The following is an 18,798-nucleotide window of genomic DNA, read 5'->3' on the forward strand; positions in this document are numbered from 1 at the left end:
ATCCACATTACACCTACAGTATGTGTGGCACAGAATATATTAGCTATCCCTAAATGGTATGTTCCTCAGCGCTGGACAGTTTGTGTCTAATAGCCTTAATATGGCACAACCTTGTGCTGAAACATCTGGTGGCTGTATGTAGAAGTGTCAAATGTATAGACTCTATACACCCATAAATATATATGCTGTACACAATATAGAGAGAGTTCTGATTAAAGAGAGGCTGGGTTCAACTATATCTTTGGAAAGAGTAGACCAGTGCTGTCTTGAGGCTTTATATGGACCATACTCAATCCTCTGTCCCTAGTATTAGGAGATGTCACACATCCCAACATGAGTTGACGAAAAAGATTTCCTTTTATTAATGCCTTTGACCCAGAACATGAGGAAAGGGCAACACCACACCACAGATGTTACTGACTCAGCTGAGGCCAGCTCTATCAGGGAGCTGCAACTGATGCAGAGTCATGTTCTCTACTGATTTGAAGAGTGCAGGCCACGCTGATAGAGCAGGCATTAGTGAATGCCCAGCACAGAAGCACTGAAGGCAGCGTGTGTGTGTTGGTCTATGTCAGTTTTACCATTACAGCAGGCATGCCAACTGAACCCTCCAAATTTGGAGCTGAGCATAGGGGAAAACTCAGAGAGGGGAGAGAAGTGGAACAGAGTGGACCTTACAGAGACCAACACTATCTAAAGCAACAAGAATGTGTGTTTTAGGTTTTACCAGAGTAACCAACAGCTAGTGAAATGCTGACTGCACAGCAGGAACAGAGGACACTAGTCAACTAAGAAGTGGTGGGGCTCTGGGTTGTGGCGCATTCAGTTGGATGAGGGAGCATATACAATAGCCCAATGGTTACTGCTTTCCAGTGTTCCAACTAGATTGAGAGCCTACATGTGCACCAAGACCATGGATGTATCAATACAGAAGATACCCAAAGGGAAGTACTCTCAACTGAGGCAATAAGGGAAAAAGCAGCCAATATCTCAAGGAGGACAACGATTGCAGTAAGAACAAAGTGAGACTGAATTAAATCACAAGCAAATCAGTAATTCTAGTGAGGGCCATGGCAATAAGATGAGCAGAAAAAATAATGGATTGGTAAGGGGAGGGAGAACTGAAGGTGAGCAGCCCATTCCAACATTTTAGGGACAAAAAAGAGATGGGAAATAGGGAAAATTTGAACCGAGAAGGATTAAAAATAAGGGAAAAGAAAAGCTTTCTTGAAGGAGGAATGAACAGAGCGAGCTAAGGGAGGCTGTGAGAAAGGCAGTGACAGAACTGAGTGTCACAGCAGAGAGAAATAGATAAGAGCACAGGGTACAAATGACAAGACACATCCAGTTCCTGGTAACTACAGACATGTTTGTCCACAGATACTCCTCTTGGCAGAAGAAGTTACTCACCTTGTGCAGTAACAATGGTTCTGAGATGTGTCCCCCTGTGGGTGTTCCACTATAGGTACGTCTGCATCCCTGCACTGCTCTTCAGAGAATTTCAATAGCAGTCTGTCCTGCACACGCGGCTCCCCACCTGCCATGAGTCTAGTCAGTGTGCATGGGCATTTCCCTCTCAATTCCTTCTCTACCGCAGAGCCATATAGAGAACGGCAAAATAAACTGTCAGAGGGTCAGTCATGGAGCACCAATAGGGGGACACATCTTGAACCATTGTTACTGCACAAGATGAGTACCTTAGTCTTCAAATAGCATCCCTATGGGTGCTCCACACTAGGTGACTCCCAAGCAGTACCCACTGCAGGAGGCTGGGACTTTAGAGTCAAGGCTGATACAGATGATAGTACAGTGGCCCTGAATTGGGCGTCTGAAGCTGAATCACTCAGAATGGCATATTGTTCTGCAAAGGTATGCACAGAGGTCTGTGTAGCTGCCCTGCATTTCTCGGATATGGGGATACCCTTAGAGAAGGCGATCAACGAGGAGACTGCCCTTGTGGAATGTGTGGCTACCGAAGATGGGGGGGGTTACACCCTCCCCCCTCAAACACAATTGGTGGCAGAATCTAATAAAGCTAGAGACCCATTTGGACAATGTCTGAGCAGACATCGCCGCACCTTTGATTTATCCATAACGGAAAGGAAGAGAGTCTTGGAGATTTTCAGAAGGCCTTCGCCCTGCCTAAATAGAAGGCCAAAGCTCTTCTCCCAGAGTATATGGAGGATGGCCTCCCTATTGTCCATATGAGGTTTTGGATAGAATATTGGGAGTTGAAAGAGTTGATACATGTGAAATGCAGAAGTTATTTGGGGAGTGAATTTCGGGTGTGTTCTGAGCGTGACCTTGTCCGGGAAGAACACTGTAAATGGGGGATGTACCATCAAAGCTGGTATCTCTCCTATCCTTCTGGCATAAGTGATGGTGATGAGGAACGCCATCTTCATGGAAAGGTGAGTTAACGAACAAGTGGCCTGGGTTCGAATGGCAGTCTAGTCAGTCCTTTAGCACTAGGCGAGGTCTCATTAGGGAGTAGGGGTCCTGGGTTGTGGGAAAAGGTTTGCTATACCTTTCGGAAATCTTTTCATAGTTGGGTGAGAGAAGATTGAGTAGCATCTATTTGCTGGAAGGTAGCAGTTACTGCCAAGTGAACCTTCAGCAAGCCAGTAGAAAGACCCGACTTCTGTAAGGATAACAGATAGTCCAGGATCACTGGCAAGGTGGCTGAATTAGGACTTGGACTGGCACCATATCTGGAATCTCTTCCATTTCTGCAGGTAGGTGAACCAGTAGAACCCTTTCTACGTCCAGTACTACCTCCTGCACCTCCTCTGAGCAAGATGCTTTTATGAACCAGAACCATGAAGAAGCTATGCTTTGAGATGTAGGATCCATGGATTAGGGTGAAGGATGTGACCCCCGTTTTGTGACAGACAGCATGGGGTGATTGGTAGGGTCACCGGAGGACATCATGCCAGCTGGGACAGGCAAGGGAATCATGTCTGTCTGGGTCTGGTAGGATCAATCAGAATATTTGGTTTTTCCCTTTTTATCTTCAGCAGCACCTTTAATAATACAGGGAATGGAGGAAAGATGTAAAGAAAGCTCTTGTTCCACAGGAGGAGCATGTCTCCCTGGAGTGTTGGCCAAAGCCAGACAAATGGAGCCAAGACGCCCTCCTCATAACCACCACCACGGAGATAGAGCACGCTGCCATGTTGGCCGCATCCGATGTGCGCTAGAGACGTTTTTGCAACTAGCTGGTCTTCCTTAATGATGGCCAAGAATTGGTTAAAGAAGTATGGGCTGGATGGATGCACTACAAGGTGGGCAGAGAGTTGACTAGATTGTCGGGCTCAACAGGCAGTGATCAATGGCTCCATGTCTAGTTGGCAGCCGGTATCTAGCGGAGTGCCCCAAGGGTCCGTCCTGGGGCCGGTTTTGTTCAATATCTTCATTAATGATCTGGAGGATGGTGTGGATTGCACCCTCAGCAAGTTTGCAGACGACACTAAACTGGGAGGAGTGGTAGATACACTGGAGGGTAGGGATAGAATACAGAGGGACCTAGACAAATTGGAGGATTGGGCCAAAAGAAATCTGATGAGGTTCAACAAGGACAAGTGCAGAGTCCTGCACTTAGGATGGAAGAATCCAATGCACCGCTACAGACTAGGGACCGAATGGCTAGGCAGCAGTTCTGCACAGAAGGACCTAGGGGTGACAGTGGACGAGAAGCTGGATATGAGTCGACAGTGTGCCCTTGTTGCCAAGGAGGCCAATGGCATTTTGGGGTGTATAAGTAGGGGCATTGCCAGCAGATTGAGGGATGTGATCGTTCCCCTCTATTCGACATTGGTGAGGCCTCATCTGGAGTACTGTGTCCAGTTTTGGGCCCCACACTACAAGAAGGATGTGGAAAAATTGGAGAGAGTCCAGTGAAGGGCAACAAAAATTATTAGGGGACTGGAACACATGAATTATGAGGAGAGGCTGAGGGAACTGGGATTGTTTAGTCTACGGAAGAGAAGAATGAGGGGGGATTTGATAGCTGCTTTTAACTACCTGAAAGGTGGATCCAAAGAGGATGGATCTAGACTGTTCTCAGTGATAGCAGATGACAGGACAAGGAGTAATGGTCTCAAGTTGCAGTGGGGGAGGTTAAGGTTGGATATTAGGAAAAACTTTTTCACTGGGAGGGTGGTGAAACACTGGAATGCGTTACCTAGGGAGGTGGTGGAATCCCCTTCCTTAGGGGTTTTTAAGGTCAGGCTTGACAAAGCCTTGGCTGGGATGATTTAGTTGGGATTGGTCCTGCTCTGGGCAGGGGGTTGGACTAGATGGCCTCCAGAGGTCCCTTCCAACTCTGTTATTCTATGATTCTTTATATCTATCTGGAAGCTGCTCAATAAAGAAGTTTAATTTTGTATAGTTTTGATAATCATATCTGACCACTAGGGCCTGATAGTTAGCTACTAGAAATTGGAGGGTGGCTGAAGAATAGGCTTTTCTGCCAAAAAAGTCCAAACATTTCCCATCTTGGTCATATGGGGTAGATTTAAATTGGTATTGATGACCCCTTGAATTGACCATGTCCACTATGATGGAATTCGGAGTCAAACGGGTGAATAGAAAATCGGTGCCCTTTGCAGGCACATAGTACTTTTTGTCCACCTGCTTACACATCAGTGGGATGGATGCCAGGGCCTGCCATATGACCTTATTGGGGTCTAGGAGCACCTTGTTAACTGGGAGGGCTACTCTGGCAGAGGTTGAAGAATGTCCACCAGCTTGTGATGAAGTTGCATGTAGTTACACTTGCAGGGTCTCAGCCACTTTTTGAATTAGGTCCCAGAACAACCTAAAGTCATCTGCCAGAGATGGCGGGGGAGGCATCACTGCCTCATCAGGTGAGGATGATGAGAGGTAAGTTTGAGGGGCCTCTTCCTTTTCTGCCTCCATTTCCCATTCTTCCAAAAATTCCGGCAGGTCTGGTGCCCTTGATGTTGACACTGAAGGGGGATATCTCTCTGCCTGCTGGTAAATTACACGCTGGGGCAGCCCGAGGTCCCAGTAAGGACACTGTGGGTAGGGAGCCGGTGGCTGGGTCCACAGTTGCCCATACCAGGGAGGTTGAGGGCTGGGTGGTACCCCGGTACTCTTGATGGGATTGGGGTCTGTATGGTGGGTAAGATGACCGATGAGAATCCAGTTCCTCCTGGCTCGCTATCTGAGTAGGAATGGGAAAGAGGCAGCGCATGGCATGGAGACACCATTACATCCACTGCTCCTGACGAGGTTGGTACCAGGGTCCCAGTGTGAGAAGGGGCGAGTCCGGTGCATTGGTGTAACATTGCTCTCCATATGCTTTATGAAAATATGCTTATGAATGTGAATAGGATGTAACTGAAATATGCTTTATGCAAAAGGTCTCTTGTAAGGCATCATTATAATGCTTATAATCTATTGAGTGTGTTCATCCTGTTTGTATGCATGTATCATTCTTGTATCTGAAGCTAGAAATATGAAGTATAACTCTGGAGGTCCTATTGTAACTATGCAAAGTGTGGGCCATTAATTGTGGTTTAGAATCTTGATGGCTCCCATTGATTAGGATAATTGGTTGTAAATGGTTTATTTACCTGCAAGCCTTCCTGTGTACATGTGGGCCAGTCCGTGGGTAATTAAGAATGAGGTCTCACAGGGACATGTGACCATGTCACCTGATAATGGAATCCATCTTAAATCTGGTACTTTTCCATTTAGAAGGAGGGGTGGGGACCCAGAGAGAAAAAAAAGACTCCTGCCTTGTGCCAAAGCTATAAAAGGGAGTGGAGCAGAACAAAGGAGGGCAGTTATTACAAAGCCCCTGTTTTCCACCTAAGAGGTCTGCTGGAACTAACAAGAACTGTACCAGGGGAAAGGATTAGGCCTAGACTAGGAAGGAGTCTAGTCTGTGAAAGAAGCTTATTGAAACATCTGAGGGTAAGGTATTACTTATATTCAGTTTCTTAAAGGTATTAAGCTTAGTCTTGTGTATCTTATTTTACTTTGTGACTTACTTTGTTGTCTGTTATTACTTGAAACCACTTAAATCCTACTTTTTATACTTAATAAAATCACTTTTGTTTATTAGTAAGTAAGTGATTAATACCTGGGGAGCAAACAGCTGTGCATCTCTCTATCAGTGTTATAGAGGGTGGACAATTTATGAGTTTACCCTGTATAATCTTTATACAACAGTAAAATGAATTTGGGGTTTGGATCCCATGGGAGCTGGGAGTCTGGGTGCTGGAGGCAAGTAACCTGCTGAGCAGTTTTTAGTTAAAGTCTGCAGCTTTGGGGGTGTGGACCAGACCTGGGTCTGTGTTGCAGCAGGCTAGTGTGTCTGGCTCAACAAGGCAGGGTTCTGGAGTTCCAAGCTGGCAGGGAAAATGGGCTCAGAAGTAATCTCAGCACACCATGTGACAGTCCCAAGGGGATCCCTGTGACTGAACCTATCACACTTGGATTCAGAGAGAGGTCCAGTGTGCACTTGTAGTACCAGTACGGACAATATCAGTGCTGAAGGCTGCCAGTGCCAAGGAGCCTGCACCAAAGGAGTTGGAGATGTAGACCTGGCTATATGGTCCTTTTGTGCCACGCACACCAGCATCGATACCGGTGCTCTCCTTGACGTATCCTTCACCGGGGCAGATAGACTATGTTTGTCTCGCCCTCATGGTACCGGTATCTCTCTGCCCATGCCTGTTGGGTCAGTACTGTGTGTGCCCTGGGTACCGATGGCTTCAACACCATCGGTACCGAAGATACAGATGGAGCCAGAGAACGTTTCCAGCTTGATCTGGGCTTGCTATGTGGACTCACAGACCTCTTCTTACCAGTCTTTCATGAGTGCGTAAATTCCTTAAGATCACCTGCCTTCGACATAGAAGGTTGCGGTGATCCTTCACTCCAGGACTTCAGAGATTGAAGGACTGATTCTACGAGCAGGAGTTTTAGCCTTAACTCTGTCCTTTCTAGACCTGGGTTTTAGCTGCTGGCACCAGCCACACTTTTGTGGATTGTGCTTTTCCCCAAGGCAGTGAACACACTGCAAGTGTCTGTCCATTACCGGGACGGAGTCTTTAAAGCTCAGATGCTTTTTGAAGCCTAGGGAGCCAGGCACACCCTTGTCCAGGGGGATTTCCACACCACCCAGGTTGGCAGGAGGCATAGTTTTCTTTCCTCCCTCCCCCCCCCCCTTTTCTTTTTTTGGCATGGCCAGCTAAAACAAATATTAAAAGAAAGTGGCTTCAAGAAACAAAGAAATTTGCAAAACTATCAGGAGTTAATTTGTGAACAGACACCTCTAAGCTGGTCTCTAGCTTAAGGCCATTGAGAAGGAACTGAGGAAGAAATGCCCATGCATGCTGACTAGCTACAAGGCAGGCTGGGAGCCACACATGCACAGGCGGGACAAACTGTTATTGAAATTCTCTGATCAGCAGTGCAGGGGCACATGCACACCTACAGTGGAGCACTCAGAGGGACACCACTCAAAGAAGTTGTTAAATGCCTCTGCAATGTCCATGCCTATTATTAAACACACACAGGGACTGGCGGCAGGGGAATTGCGTGGCAGTTGTTTCTCCTGTGCATGTGCCAATTACCCACCACAGCCCTGTTAGCACAAAGGGGAAGAAATCAATAAGAAGTCATTCTTTCAAGGCCGTTTCTATTTCTAGAGTGCCAAAACATTCTCTAGGCTTCAGGGAAGCAAAGAGCCAAAAGTCATCATGCAGTTCCAACAGGAAGAACCATGCAAGCTTCCAAGGAAGCTGAAGAGATAAGCCCACCCCAGGGGTTTTCTACCAAAAACGACCAGATGGCTGGGCCTTACCTGGTGTGAGATTCAGAACATCAGGGCTGGAGAAGTGTGAAGGCTGATGTTCTACCAGTTCAAACATTGGCAGAACTCCTTTTAGCAGGGACAGCTGTGGAGTGAACACAAAAGCCAGCCTGTTAGCACAAACACATCACCAATCAAGGGTAGTAGTGACAGCCTCTTCACTCAGGAGCTGGAAGAAACGTGAAGAATCTGACAGAAAGTCTGACTAATATGTTCCTCTTCTCTACCTTTAAACCCCTGCCTTTTCTGGAAGGGAGCATTCAGCTAGCTGGTTTCTATCACTCAACAGCAAGGGATGGCAAAGAGGATCTATAATTCCTTTGGCCTTCCTCCCAGTTGGTAAGGAAAGGTCCTGGAAGAGCAGTACAGCAGAGTACTTATTTTAAAGGGAATTCATGGATAGAGATTTCTGGTGTGAAGATTGAGAGCAGAATACACACAAGCACCAAGAAGAGGAACTAGAGCCTCACAGCATCCAGAGCAAATAGTAGGGCTTGCCTTGGGAAATACTGAAGACATCATCAGGGAGTTATTTGTTCAAGCTAAATGAGTTATTAGTTCTGAGGGTTCAGCTTCTAAGCCCCAAACTAACTAAACCACAGCTTAACTGTATCTCTACCACCTGGGACTGTCAAAGCCAACAGATCTCAAATTAGGTAAGGATGGGGCATGGTTACTGTACAGACCTGAGACTCCCATCTACCCCCTTCCCCACATACGTCCAAGGAATAAACCAAGGGTGTTCCTTGTGTTCCACAGAGATCCCACAGTGTCCTGTTTTAGCAGGGGTGTTAGCCTCATTGTCCGACATTTCCAAGCTGGGTAATTCTGTTTTGCTCACCCCAAATTCCTTATGCAGTTTCAGAAGGTTGTGGTGCACTTCAATTCCTTTTCTCATTGCTACTTTGATAAACTGCTGCTGTGGGGACTGACTGAGGAGACCAGGAGTCTTTCCCAGTCTCTGGCAGACTTCCTGTGATGCCCTGGGCAAATTACGAATCTCACTCACAGACCTGCCTAATTTTTCTAAAAGTGATTATAACTTTTTGAAGTGATAACTCCTATTTTCAACCTTGCAGAGCTTCACACATTAATGGTTGTAAGGGTGCTTAGAGATCATAACTGAGCTAGTCCCCCCACACTGGTCAGACGGTGCCAATCTGCTGGCCTTCAAGGCAAGGCATAGAAGATCACCTCTCAGGCGTTCGCTAGTTAAATGTGGGGGACTGAATTTTTTGGTTTTAATTATTAAACTAGTTGTGTACTCTTTAAAAAGGTTGTCACCCTGCAGAGTGTGCTGGATGCATTTGCAGAAGTTAGAAAATAATGTAGACAATGCCCTTTACCAGTGACATGGCTGAACACAAACCTTTTTGATTTCCTGGCACCAGTCATTAAAGTCTTCCTCTGTGTTGCAGAAAAAGCCCTAAAAAGAAATGTTGTACAATCTTTATTAGCTTATAATAAAAATAAAACAATTTGTGGATAGTGTCTATCAAAGCCTCACAGAGTAATGCCAAGCAATTATATGAAATATACATTCTGAACGTCAGCTATGCCAATAAAAATGTTTGTTTTTCATGTAGTGACAGAGCCAAAAATTTGAGAATATTTTTTGTAATTCAAGCTACCTGACTTTAAACTGCAATTCAGATGTAGCAAAACTGGCTACTTCTCATTGACTTACTCAGGCCAGTCTCTTCCAATGCTGGAAACACTGACTATGGTCTCAAGTGGGGCACATGACTTGCAAGGAGAGGCTGAGGGAACGGGGCTTATTTAGTCTCCAGAAGAGAAGAGTGAGGGGGAATTTGATAGCAGCCTTCAACTACCTGAAAGGGGTGTTCCAAAGAGGATGGAGGTAGGCTGTTCTCAGTGGTGGCAGTGACAGAACAAGGAGCAATGGTCTCAAGTTGCAGTGGGGAAGGTCTAGGTTGGATATTAGGAAAAACTATTTCACTAGGAGGGTGGTGAAACCTCCTTCCTTAGAGGTTTTTAAGGCCCGGCTTGACAAAGCCCTGGCTGGGATGATCCTGCTTTGAGCAAGGGGTTGAACTAGATGACCTCCTGAGGTCTCTTCCAACCATAATCTTCTATGATGGAAGTGATATGGGGACAGAGCCAGCTCAATTGGACACAGTTCAGATATTTCAAATCTGAAAATAGAGTGTTACAACTGCACGTGGGTCCAGAGGTGCCAACTTTCCAATGGTTCTGCCCCCACTCCACCCCTTCCCACAAGCCCCCCCCCTTCCCATCCCCGCTCCACCCTGCCTCTTCTCTCCTCTGAGCATGCCCCACCCTTGCTTCTCTTCCTCCCCCCAGCATTTCCTGCATGCCACAGAACAGCTGAACTGCAGTGGCAGGAGGTGCTGGGAAGGAGGGGGAGGTGCCGATCAGCGGGGCTGCTGGCGGGCGGGCGGCACAGGAGCTGACGAGAGGAACACCCACGAAGTTGGCGCCTATGCTTGGGTCATCTACTTCACCACAAGGCAGGATGCAAATCCAGACTGCAATTCAGAGATGGCAGAACCTAGGAGTTATTAGGCTTCTGTCAGAAAGGCAATTGGAAGTACAACTGCATGAAGATAAAGTCAGGGGTACAGAAGAGGCAACTTTTCTCTAGGTACCCTTTACTATACCCTTGGGCTGGAGTGAATGCTGGGACTGTTATGATCTCCATAAGAACACAAGAATGGCCATACTGGGTCAGACCAAAGGTCCATCAAGCCCAGTATCCAGTCCTCTGACAGTGGCCAATGGCAGGTTCCCCAAAAGGAATGAACAGACAGGTTATTATCAAGTGATCCATGCCTTGTCACCAAATCCCAGCTTCTGGAAATCAGAGGCTAGGGACACCATTCCCGCCCATCCTGGCTAATAGCTATCGATGGACCTATCTTCCATGAATCTATCATGAAGCTCCCTTTTGAACCCCGTTAATAGTACTGACCTTCACAACACCCTCTGGCAAGGAGTTCCAGAAGTTGACAGTGTGTTGTGTGAAAAAATACTTTTTTGTGTTTGGTTTAAACCAGCTACCTTTTAATTTCATTTGGTGGCCCCTTGTTCTTGTATTATGAGGAGTAAATAACACTTTTTCTTATTTACTTTCTCTATACCATTCATGATTTTTTAACCTCTATCATATCCTGCCTTTGTTGCCTCTTTTCCAAGCTGAAAAGTCCCAGTCTTATCAATCTCTCCTCATACGGAAACCGTTCTATACCCCTAATGATTTTTGTTGCCCTTTTCTGAATCTTTTCCAATCCCAATTATATCTTTTTTGAGCTGGGGCGACCACATCTGCACACAGTATTCAAGGTGTGGGCGTACCATGGATTTATATAGAGGCAATATATTTTCTCTCTTATCTATCCCTTTCTCGACTATTCCCAATATTGTTTGCTTTTTTGACTACCGCTGCACATTGAGTGGATGATTTCAGAGAACTATCCACAATGACTCCAAGATCTCTTTCTTGAGTGGTAACAGCTAATTTAGACCCCATCATTGTATATGTATAGTTAGGATTATGTTTTCCAATGTGCATTACTTCGCATTTATCAACATTAAATTTCATCTGCCATTTTGTTGCCCAGTCACCCAATTTTGCGAGATCCTTTTGTAGCTCTTCGCTGTCTGCCTGGGACTTAACTATCTTGAGTAGTGTTGGATCATCTGCAAATTTTGCCACCTCACTGTTTACCCCTTTTTCCAGATTGTTTATGAATATGTTAAATAGGACTGGACCCAGTACAGATCCCTGGGGGGCACCACTATTTACCCCTCTCCATTCTGAAAACTGACCATTTATTCCTACCCTTTGTTTCCTATCTTTCAACCAGTTACCAATCCATGAGAGAACCTTCCCTCTTTATCCCATGACTGCTTATTTTGCTTAATAGCCTTTGGTAAGGGACCTTGTCTAAGGCTTGCTGAAAATCTAAATACACTATATCCACTGGATCTCCTTTGTCTGCATGCTTATTGACCCCCTCAGAGAATTCTAGTAGATTGATGAGGCACGATTTCCCTTTACAAAAACCATGTTGACTATTCCCCAGTAGTTGCTGGGGTCACCCCTGGAGCCCTTTTTAAAAATTGGAGTCACATTAGCTATCCTCCAGTTTTCTGGTACAGAAGCTGATTGAAATGATAGGTTACAGATGACAGTTAGTAGTCCTGCAATTTCACATTGGAATTCCTTCAGAACTCTTGGGTGGATACCATCCGGTCCTGGAGATTTATTACTGTTTAGTTTATCAATTTGTTCCAAAACCTCCTCTAATGATACCTCAGTCTGAGACAGTGCCTCAGATCTGTCACCCAAAAAGAATGGCTCAGATTTGGGAATCTCCCTCACATCCTCAACAGTGAAGACCGATGCAAAGAATTCATTTAGTTTCTCCACAATGGCCTTATCAATGCATTCACTTTATTTCAGAGTTGCCTGTAGCACTTGCCACACTGCATGACAGACCCTTAGCAATTAGTCACTGTGTAGATGTAGCAGTGTAAGGGAGTTTTCCCCACTACTGAATTGTTTCATGCAGGAGAGTTGTTTTTGACCAAAGTTATAACTTAAGTCAGGGTATCAAAGCGTTTGCCAATAGGACTGGCAAGTAAATAGCATCTGCAGACTTGTAGGGAGAGGAAACAGCCAGAAAAGAAGGGAAGGCTGAAAAAGACTGTTCCAGCTGCTAACAGTGGCACAACTGCAAAGACAGGGTCAAGCTCTCAACAGCTGGGACAGAAATAAGTCACAGGTACACACCACTGCGATGGATGGGTCGAGTTCAGCAATGCTCATTCGGCAGGGCGGGTGCTGGCAGTGGAAGCTCTCATCAGGGATACAGCTGTTATCACTGGGTTCCACTGCAGGCTGTGTAGTGTGGGGGTCCAAGTAAATTAGCTCCTCACCTGGACAAATAGAGGAGAAATTAACAGGGTATGTCACACCAGATGAGCACCTTGTGCATGAGTGAGTGCGTGCATGCATGCATGCCACTAACACAGCCTTTGTCCTTTCATAATCGGCTCATGATTTGGAGGACAGAAGGAAGAGGAAAACAGACAGGTGCTCACAAACGAAAATGGGGAGGAGAGGGTAAACATGTTACACAAAACCCATGAAGGGAAGTCAGCTCCGGATCTAGGACAAGGTCAGACAGAGCGACCCATCTGCTACAATTTAATTCTACGTAAGGAATGTTCCACAAGGAATAGCACTTTAGGGTTTGTGTAAGAGAGCTTATACCCATGGCTGCAGTCACCCCTAGATCCTCGCTCACAAGGAGGCTTATCTCATAGCACCCTCAAGCTGTTCTAAAGTAAAGGGGGAACACCACTCTGGGGAAGGTGAGGGCAAGTTTGGGAGGGCTGCATTGCTCTGCAGTCACTCCCCTATCTGTGGGCAGACATCAAGACAGATTGGACACCTCCCTAACATGGCACAAAGCTAGGCTGGTTAGTCACTCACCTACATAGCCAATGAAGTAATGAGCACTGTTGGGTTTCCCTCCAATCACTCCCAGGGACTGAGGCATCATGAAACAGTGCTGGAAAGCAAGACTGAACATGAGCAGCTGGCAGGCAGCAGCAACTAGAGCAAGTGATCAGAAATCAAACTCAAAGGCAATCACTGTGATACTGGCACATGCTGGGCTTCTGAACCGTGAGCAAGTCCAGCAGCAGAAGCAACGGTTTATGGTAGAAGGTCTCTGCCAAGAGGGAAGGATGCTGCAACATGTAAACTTCAAGGGAAAGAGGCTCAGAGAAGCCTTAGAGCCCTGGTGGAGAAGTAGACCAAGAAAAAGGGGCAGGAGGAGGAAGGAGAAGAGATGAGACTCCGGACATTGCATGGTGCAATCTGCACTATAGTCACAAATTCCACAAGCAACTGAGCAAAACCCTCACTCCACGAAGTCAATGACAAAACTCCCATTGACTTCAATAGGGTCAGGATTTTACCCTAAATCATTTGTCAATGGATCTGCAATAGCACTCCCAAGGGAATTACATTGTTCTGAATGTTCTTGGGAAATGGATGAGAGAATTTAGCATCCATGTTGCTGAATCCAAGCACAATTCAGACCGTGTATCCACCCTAAATTCAGAGTGCCCATACTCATACAGCTGAGGGACTGACACCATTGTTAGAGCAAGATACTGTGCAACCTTCTTCACGAAGTCAACGTGTGCCCCTCAGAATCTGATCTCTGCCAGCCTCGGCTGCTCCAAAGGCTGGTCTGGAATCCCAGAATTCTGCTCACCTAAATTTGATTTGCAGCACACACAGCTCTGACTTGCCAGATGTGGACTTGCAGCACATAGCACTTAAAGCTCAGGCTGCTGCCAAGCAGAGACTGGCAGTCATGCTGAATGCTCTAGTGGCTTGGGTTGGGTACAGACACAGGTAGGGACTGAGATTAGACCCTGGGTAAAATTCTCAGAAGCACCTAAATCTCTTTTTTAAGAGTGACTTAACCACTTTGGCTCTTAAGTCACATTGATTGTCAAGGAGACTTAGGCACATAAACACCAATGTCTCTCTTGCAACTGGAACTTGGGCACTTGCGAACATTTTGCCCCAGAACCAGTTTTACACCTGACCTAATCAAGACTTATTCCTTGGCGCTCAGCAGTAAAACACCGGGAAGTCTGCTCCTCCATGGCCATACCGAACAGCACTAATTCCCCTACCTTTAGTGTTTCAATATAAGCTTCATTGATATCCGTGAGCCCAAGGCGAAGAGGTATCAGCAGCACCAATGGTTTCCATAGCGACAACCTATCTGTAACCTCTGCTCCATCCGGGTACCCATTATAGAACAGGTCTGACTCTGCAGCAGGGAATGCTGCAGCCCCAGCACACAAGAAATTGGACTTGCATAACCTTCCTACAGAAAGGGAGCACACACACACAAGCAGAAATGGTTTCAGGAAAAGCATCAAACAGCTTCTAGTCCTTGATGAGTACTTCCCCTCCCTAATTCCCCCGCTCCCACCACCTCAGTGCTCAACAGAAACTGCCATCTAATTTCTCAGAGCTACATGACACTTAAATAAGCAGCTGGTTTAAAGAGCAAGCGCTTTGCTTGAATTATATATTCACTCCAGAACCCTCTGGTAAACTTATTTTAGAAATGCCGTACATCAAGCCTTTTACATCAAAGCACTTAGAACACTCATGGTATGTCTACACATCAATAAAACACCCATGGCTGGCTTGTGTTAGCTGACTTGGGCTTGGGTGCAGGGCTATACAATTGTAGTGCAGATATCCAGGCTGGAGCCAGGACTCTGGGACCCCACGAGTGGGGAGGGTTCCAGAGCCCCAACATCTACATTGCAATTTTAGAGTCCCACAGTCTGAGCCCAAGTCAGCTGACACAGGCCAGCCATGGGTGTTTTATTGCTGTGTAGACATACCCACAGGGATCACTTGGGGCACCATTAAAAAGCAGCCATCTTTAGGGCAGCAATGCAGGAACCAGCAACTGCCCTGTGCCAGCAAGATTAAACAGTACACTTGTGAGGAGAGGCAGAACTATGCAATTCAAATCACAGGGAGAATTTAGGTAGAAAGAATGTAAGTGCTTGAGTTGTAATTTGGTCAGGACACTGGGGCTGAACACAGGAGGTCTTTATCTGTAATAAGATACAAACGGAGCACTAAATAGTCACAGGTTTCAGAGTAACAGCCGTGTTAGTCTGTATTCGCAAAAAGAAAAGGAGTACTTGTGGCACCTTAGAGACTAACCAATTTATTAGAGCATAAGCTTTCGTGAGCTACAGCTCACTTCCTCAGATGCATATCGTGGAAACTGCAGCAGGCTTTATGTGGGGTGGGAGTAGGTATTGTTTCATATTCTCTGTGTATATATAAAGCCTGCTGCAGTTTCCACGATATAAATAGTCACACTAAGTCTTACAGGATCCATTGCGGTACTTAGTCTTCAAAGACAAAGAACACAGGATTTCTGGCAAGTATTCTTGCCAAGCTCAGGCAAGTCAGGTGAAAGGAGTCCAAGAGGCAATTCCAGGGGTATCCAAAAGTGTTGGGAGTGTTTAAAAATTCTGGAACCTCAGTTAACTAAGGTCCCTTAAAACAAAACACCTGCATCAGCTATAATAAACCATGACAGTGTCTTTACAAGCAGCAGAGTTGTCTACGATAAGGGGTATTTCAAGAAAGCTTTCAGTTCTAATACCTTTTTTGGGGTTGTCTGGTTCCACAAAATAGCTTCCAAGCAATCCCAAATTTTCCACTCCATGAGACCTCCCAGCTTGCACCATACCAGTGAGGATATTGACAAGTGGAGTCTGCCTAGGAGGGTAATGTGAGGGATACTATAAACACAATGCATGCTGTGAAGTCAGGGATCATTCAGAAGCTACTTTAAGAGCCCTAAGGGGAGTGGAGGAGGGAAAACATTATAATTGGGAGGCACATGTCAAGGTGACTTCATGTTTTAACAGTGACACTTAGCACAAACAGCTGTCCATTTAGAGTACTGTACAAATGCGGATACTCACAGCACACCTGTGAAGTGAGCACTGAGTACCCCCATTTTACAGATGGGGAAACTGAGGCAGAAAGTTTAACCAGGTTGCTGAAGGCCACCCAGCAACTCAGTGACAAACAGATTTTCCCATTACCTGGGAGTTTCTGACCCCTACCCCCACTTACACCTCTCTAGGCCTTACCGCCTCACTTGCCAAGTCTACCGCGCCATAGAAAACTGTTTTTTTTTGTTTTTTTTTATGGTAAAGTGATGCAGATTAACAAATGCAAAAACAAACAGAAAAGGTGGCCCAAACAAGAAGCTACAGCCATGTATGGCACAGCAGTGTGTAAGTACTTCCAGGCATCTTCAGTTCAAGCAGGACACTTGTTTGCCAGACCCTATACCCCAACTGGACCAAGAGAAGGTACTATAAGGACACGGCATTCACAATGCATAAATGCACTAGATGGAATGGAAGCATTTGGAGACACTTGTTTGCGTCGTACTAGGGATATGAATGACTGGGCAGTACACCTTTTTGTTTGGGCTATTTGCAGACCCTTCTCTAAGGTACTTCTCCTATCTGAGTCCATTTATTTTTTCACTTGCCATCGCTGGGTTAGTGGACTGATCTGACCATCCTGTAAAACTTTTTGGATTTATTCCATATCCTCAGAAGCATTATTTGGTTTTCCTTCCAGCAGTCTGAAAACCATGTCACTCTTACTGCAGCTATTTGCTCTGTTGCATTACAAATCACTATCTAGATGTAGTTATTTCCAACCATTCTGTGCTTTCATCCCATTTATAGATCTGAAATTCTTTATCTTTGATCTCATGTGCTCCTTATGTCCCAGCCTCCTTTAAACTGAAACTTCCTAACAGTGATTTAGGTTTAAGTGATTTACTCAGAGCATGTTCCAGTAATTTGACAATATGATTTTGCTGCCATGACATCTGCCAATTCTCTCTCACTAGTTTCACTCTCCTGGTTTCTTAATGTCTCTTTACAGCACACCACCACCCTGGTCTTTTTGATACAATGGACTAATTCAGAAAGGAAAATAGATGAATGCTTTTCACCATTCTAACAAAAGACATTTTCTATTCACTTTGGAAAGAATAGCTGTACAGTACAAATGTTAACTGCTAATTTCTACATTTGTGGAAAACACCATTAACTTCTGAATTGTGTCACTGTCTGCATATCTTTTAGGTGTTTGTTATATAATAATCATATGAATAAATGCAGATCAACAGATTTATTTAACTGTCTTCAGATTGAAGTGACTGGGAATAGCATTTAATCATTAGCATTTCAAAAGCGTTTTACAAATTAGGGAATATATTGCTTCTATAAAGCATCAGCCCGACAGCCCTGCAGAATGAAGCCCAAACAACAGGCAGCAACAGTTACAGCTTCCCCATACCTTCTTAACAATGTCCCTCAATCCTAGCCTGAACACATTACCTCCAGAGAGGAAAGGTTAGTTCAGACTCTATGCCCATTCAGGCCCTGGCATAGCAAGCCACTTAAGGCACATAACTTCCATGTGGCTACTCACATGCTTAAAGTTAAGCAGGTGCTTCAATACTTTGCTGAGTCAGGGCCTCAAATCCTTGGCGTTTCTGCAGAGACTGTTGAAGGACAGAGGTTTTTTGTAATATAAACACTTGCACTCTAGGGCCACAATGCCCTGACAGGCTGATCAATTTTAGCCACTACTGACCTACAGCTGATCTGAACCAGTGATCTACAGGTGAAAGTTTCCAAGGCTGATTACCAGTGCTTAATTTGTAATGAAAGAGGTGCCAGGACTCAAGCAATCTTTTTTTACATTTATAACTGATGCAGCAAGCCCAAAGGTGCCGGGACTATGAACTATCAAATTAAACACTGCTGATTACCAGTGTTGAGCCATCCAGTTCTTTCTGCCATCCCAGAAAGGAACAGCTAATCATTTCTCTCTAAAAGATCTCTATTAGCCAGTATTTCCTTCACTCTTTCCTTGCTCCCTCCCTGGCAAGGGATTTTCAATGCAATTTTGCTTATTTTTTCCTCCCCCTCAACAAATTTGTTCTTGTTTTCTTCCTGTTTGGTAGAGACACTGCAGCTCTCAATTCCAAGAGAAAGACAGACAGACAACCATTTACAAACAACATGGTCACCAGGGCCGGCCCACAACGTTTTGGCACTTGAGGTGGGGCATTGAAATGACGCCCCCATTCCCCCTCGCTTGGGCCAAAACTTTGAAAGGTCTCAGTTCTGCCTTTTTCCCTGTTCTACTCCTCTCATGGTACTGCTCTGCTACCTACCCCAATAAAGGAGCACTAACAACTTAAAATGCCTTGTTCAAAAAATTTAAGTAACACAACTTTCGAACGCTTGAACAGCAAATGTAACTTTTCTTGTCTGCATAGTAAACACTGGCATTT

The 18,798-nt window shown here is 45.4% G+C and overlaps 1 protein-coding gene across 1 annotated transcript in view; it reads right to left on the minus strand.

Annotated features, from left to right (window-relative positions):
- ATG4B (autophagy related 4B cysteine peptidase) overlaps positions 1-18,798 on the minus strand; it is a 58,668-nt gene that overhangs the window by 1,299 nt on the left and 38,571 nt on the right. Inside the window, 5 exon segments of the mRNA XM_084639225.1 lie at positions 7,841-7,934; positions 9,219-9,275; positions 12,627-12,772; positions 13,332-13,410; positions 14,555-14,751. Of these exon segments, the coding sequence (XP_084495351.1) occupies positions 7,841-7,934; positions 9,219-9,275; positions 12,627-12,772; positions 13,332-13,410; positions 14,555-14,751 (573 nt within the window).

Source organism: Lepidochelys olivacea (assembly GCF_965140295.1).
Source record: "Lepidochelys olivacea isolate rLepOli2 genome assembly, chromosome: 9".
NCBI lineage: Eukaryota > Metazoa > Chordata > Testudines > Cheloniidae > Lepidochelys > Lepidochelys olivacea.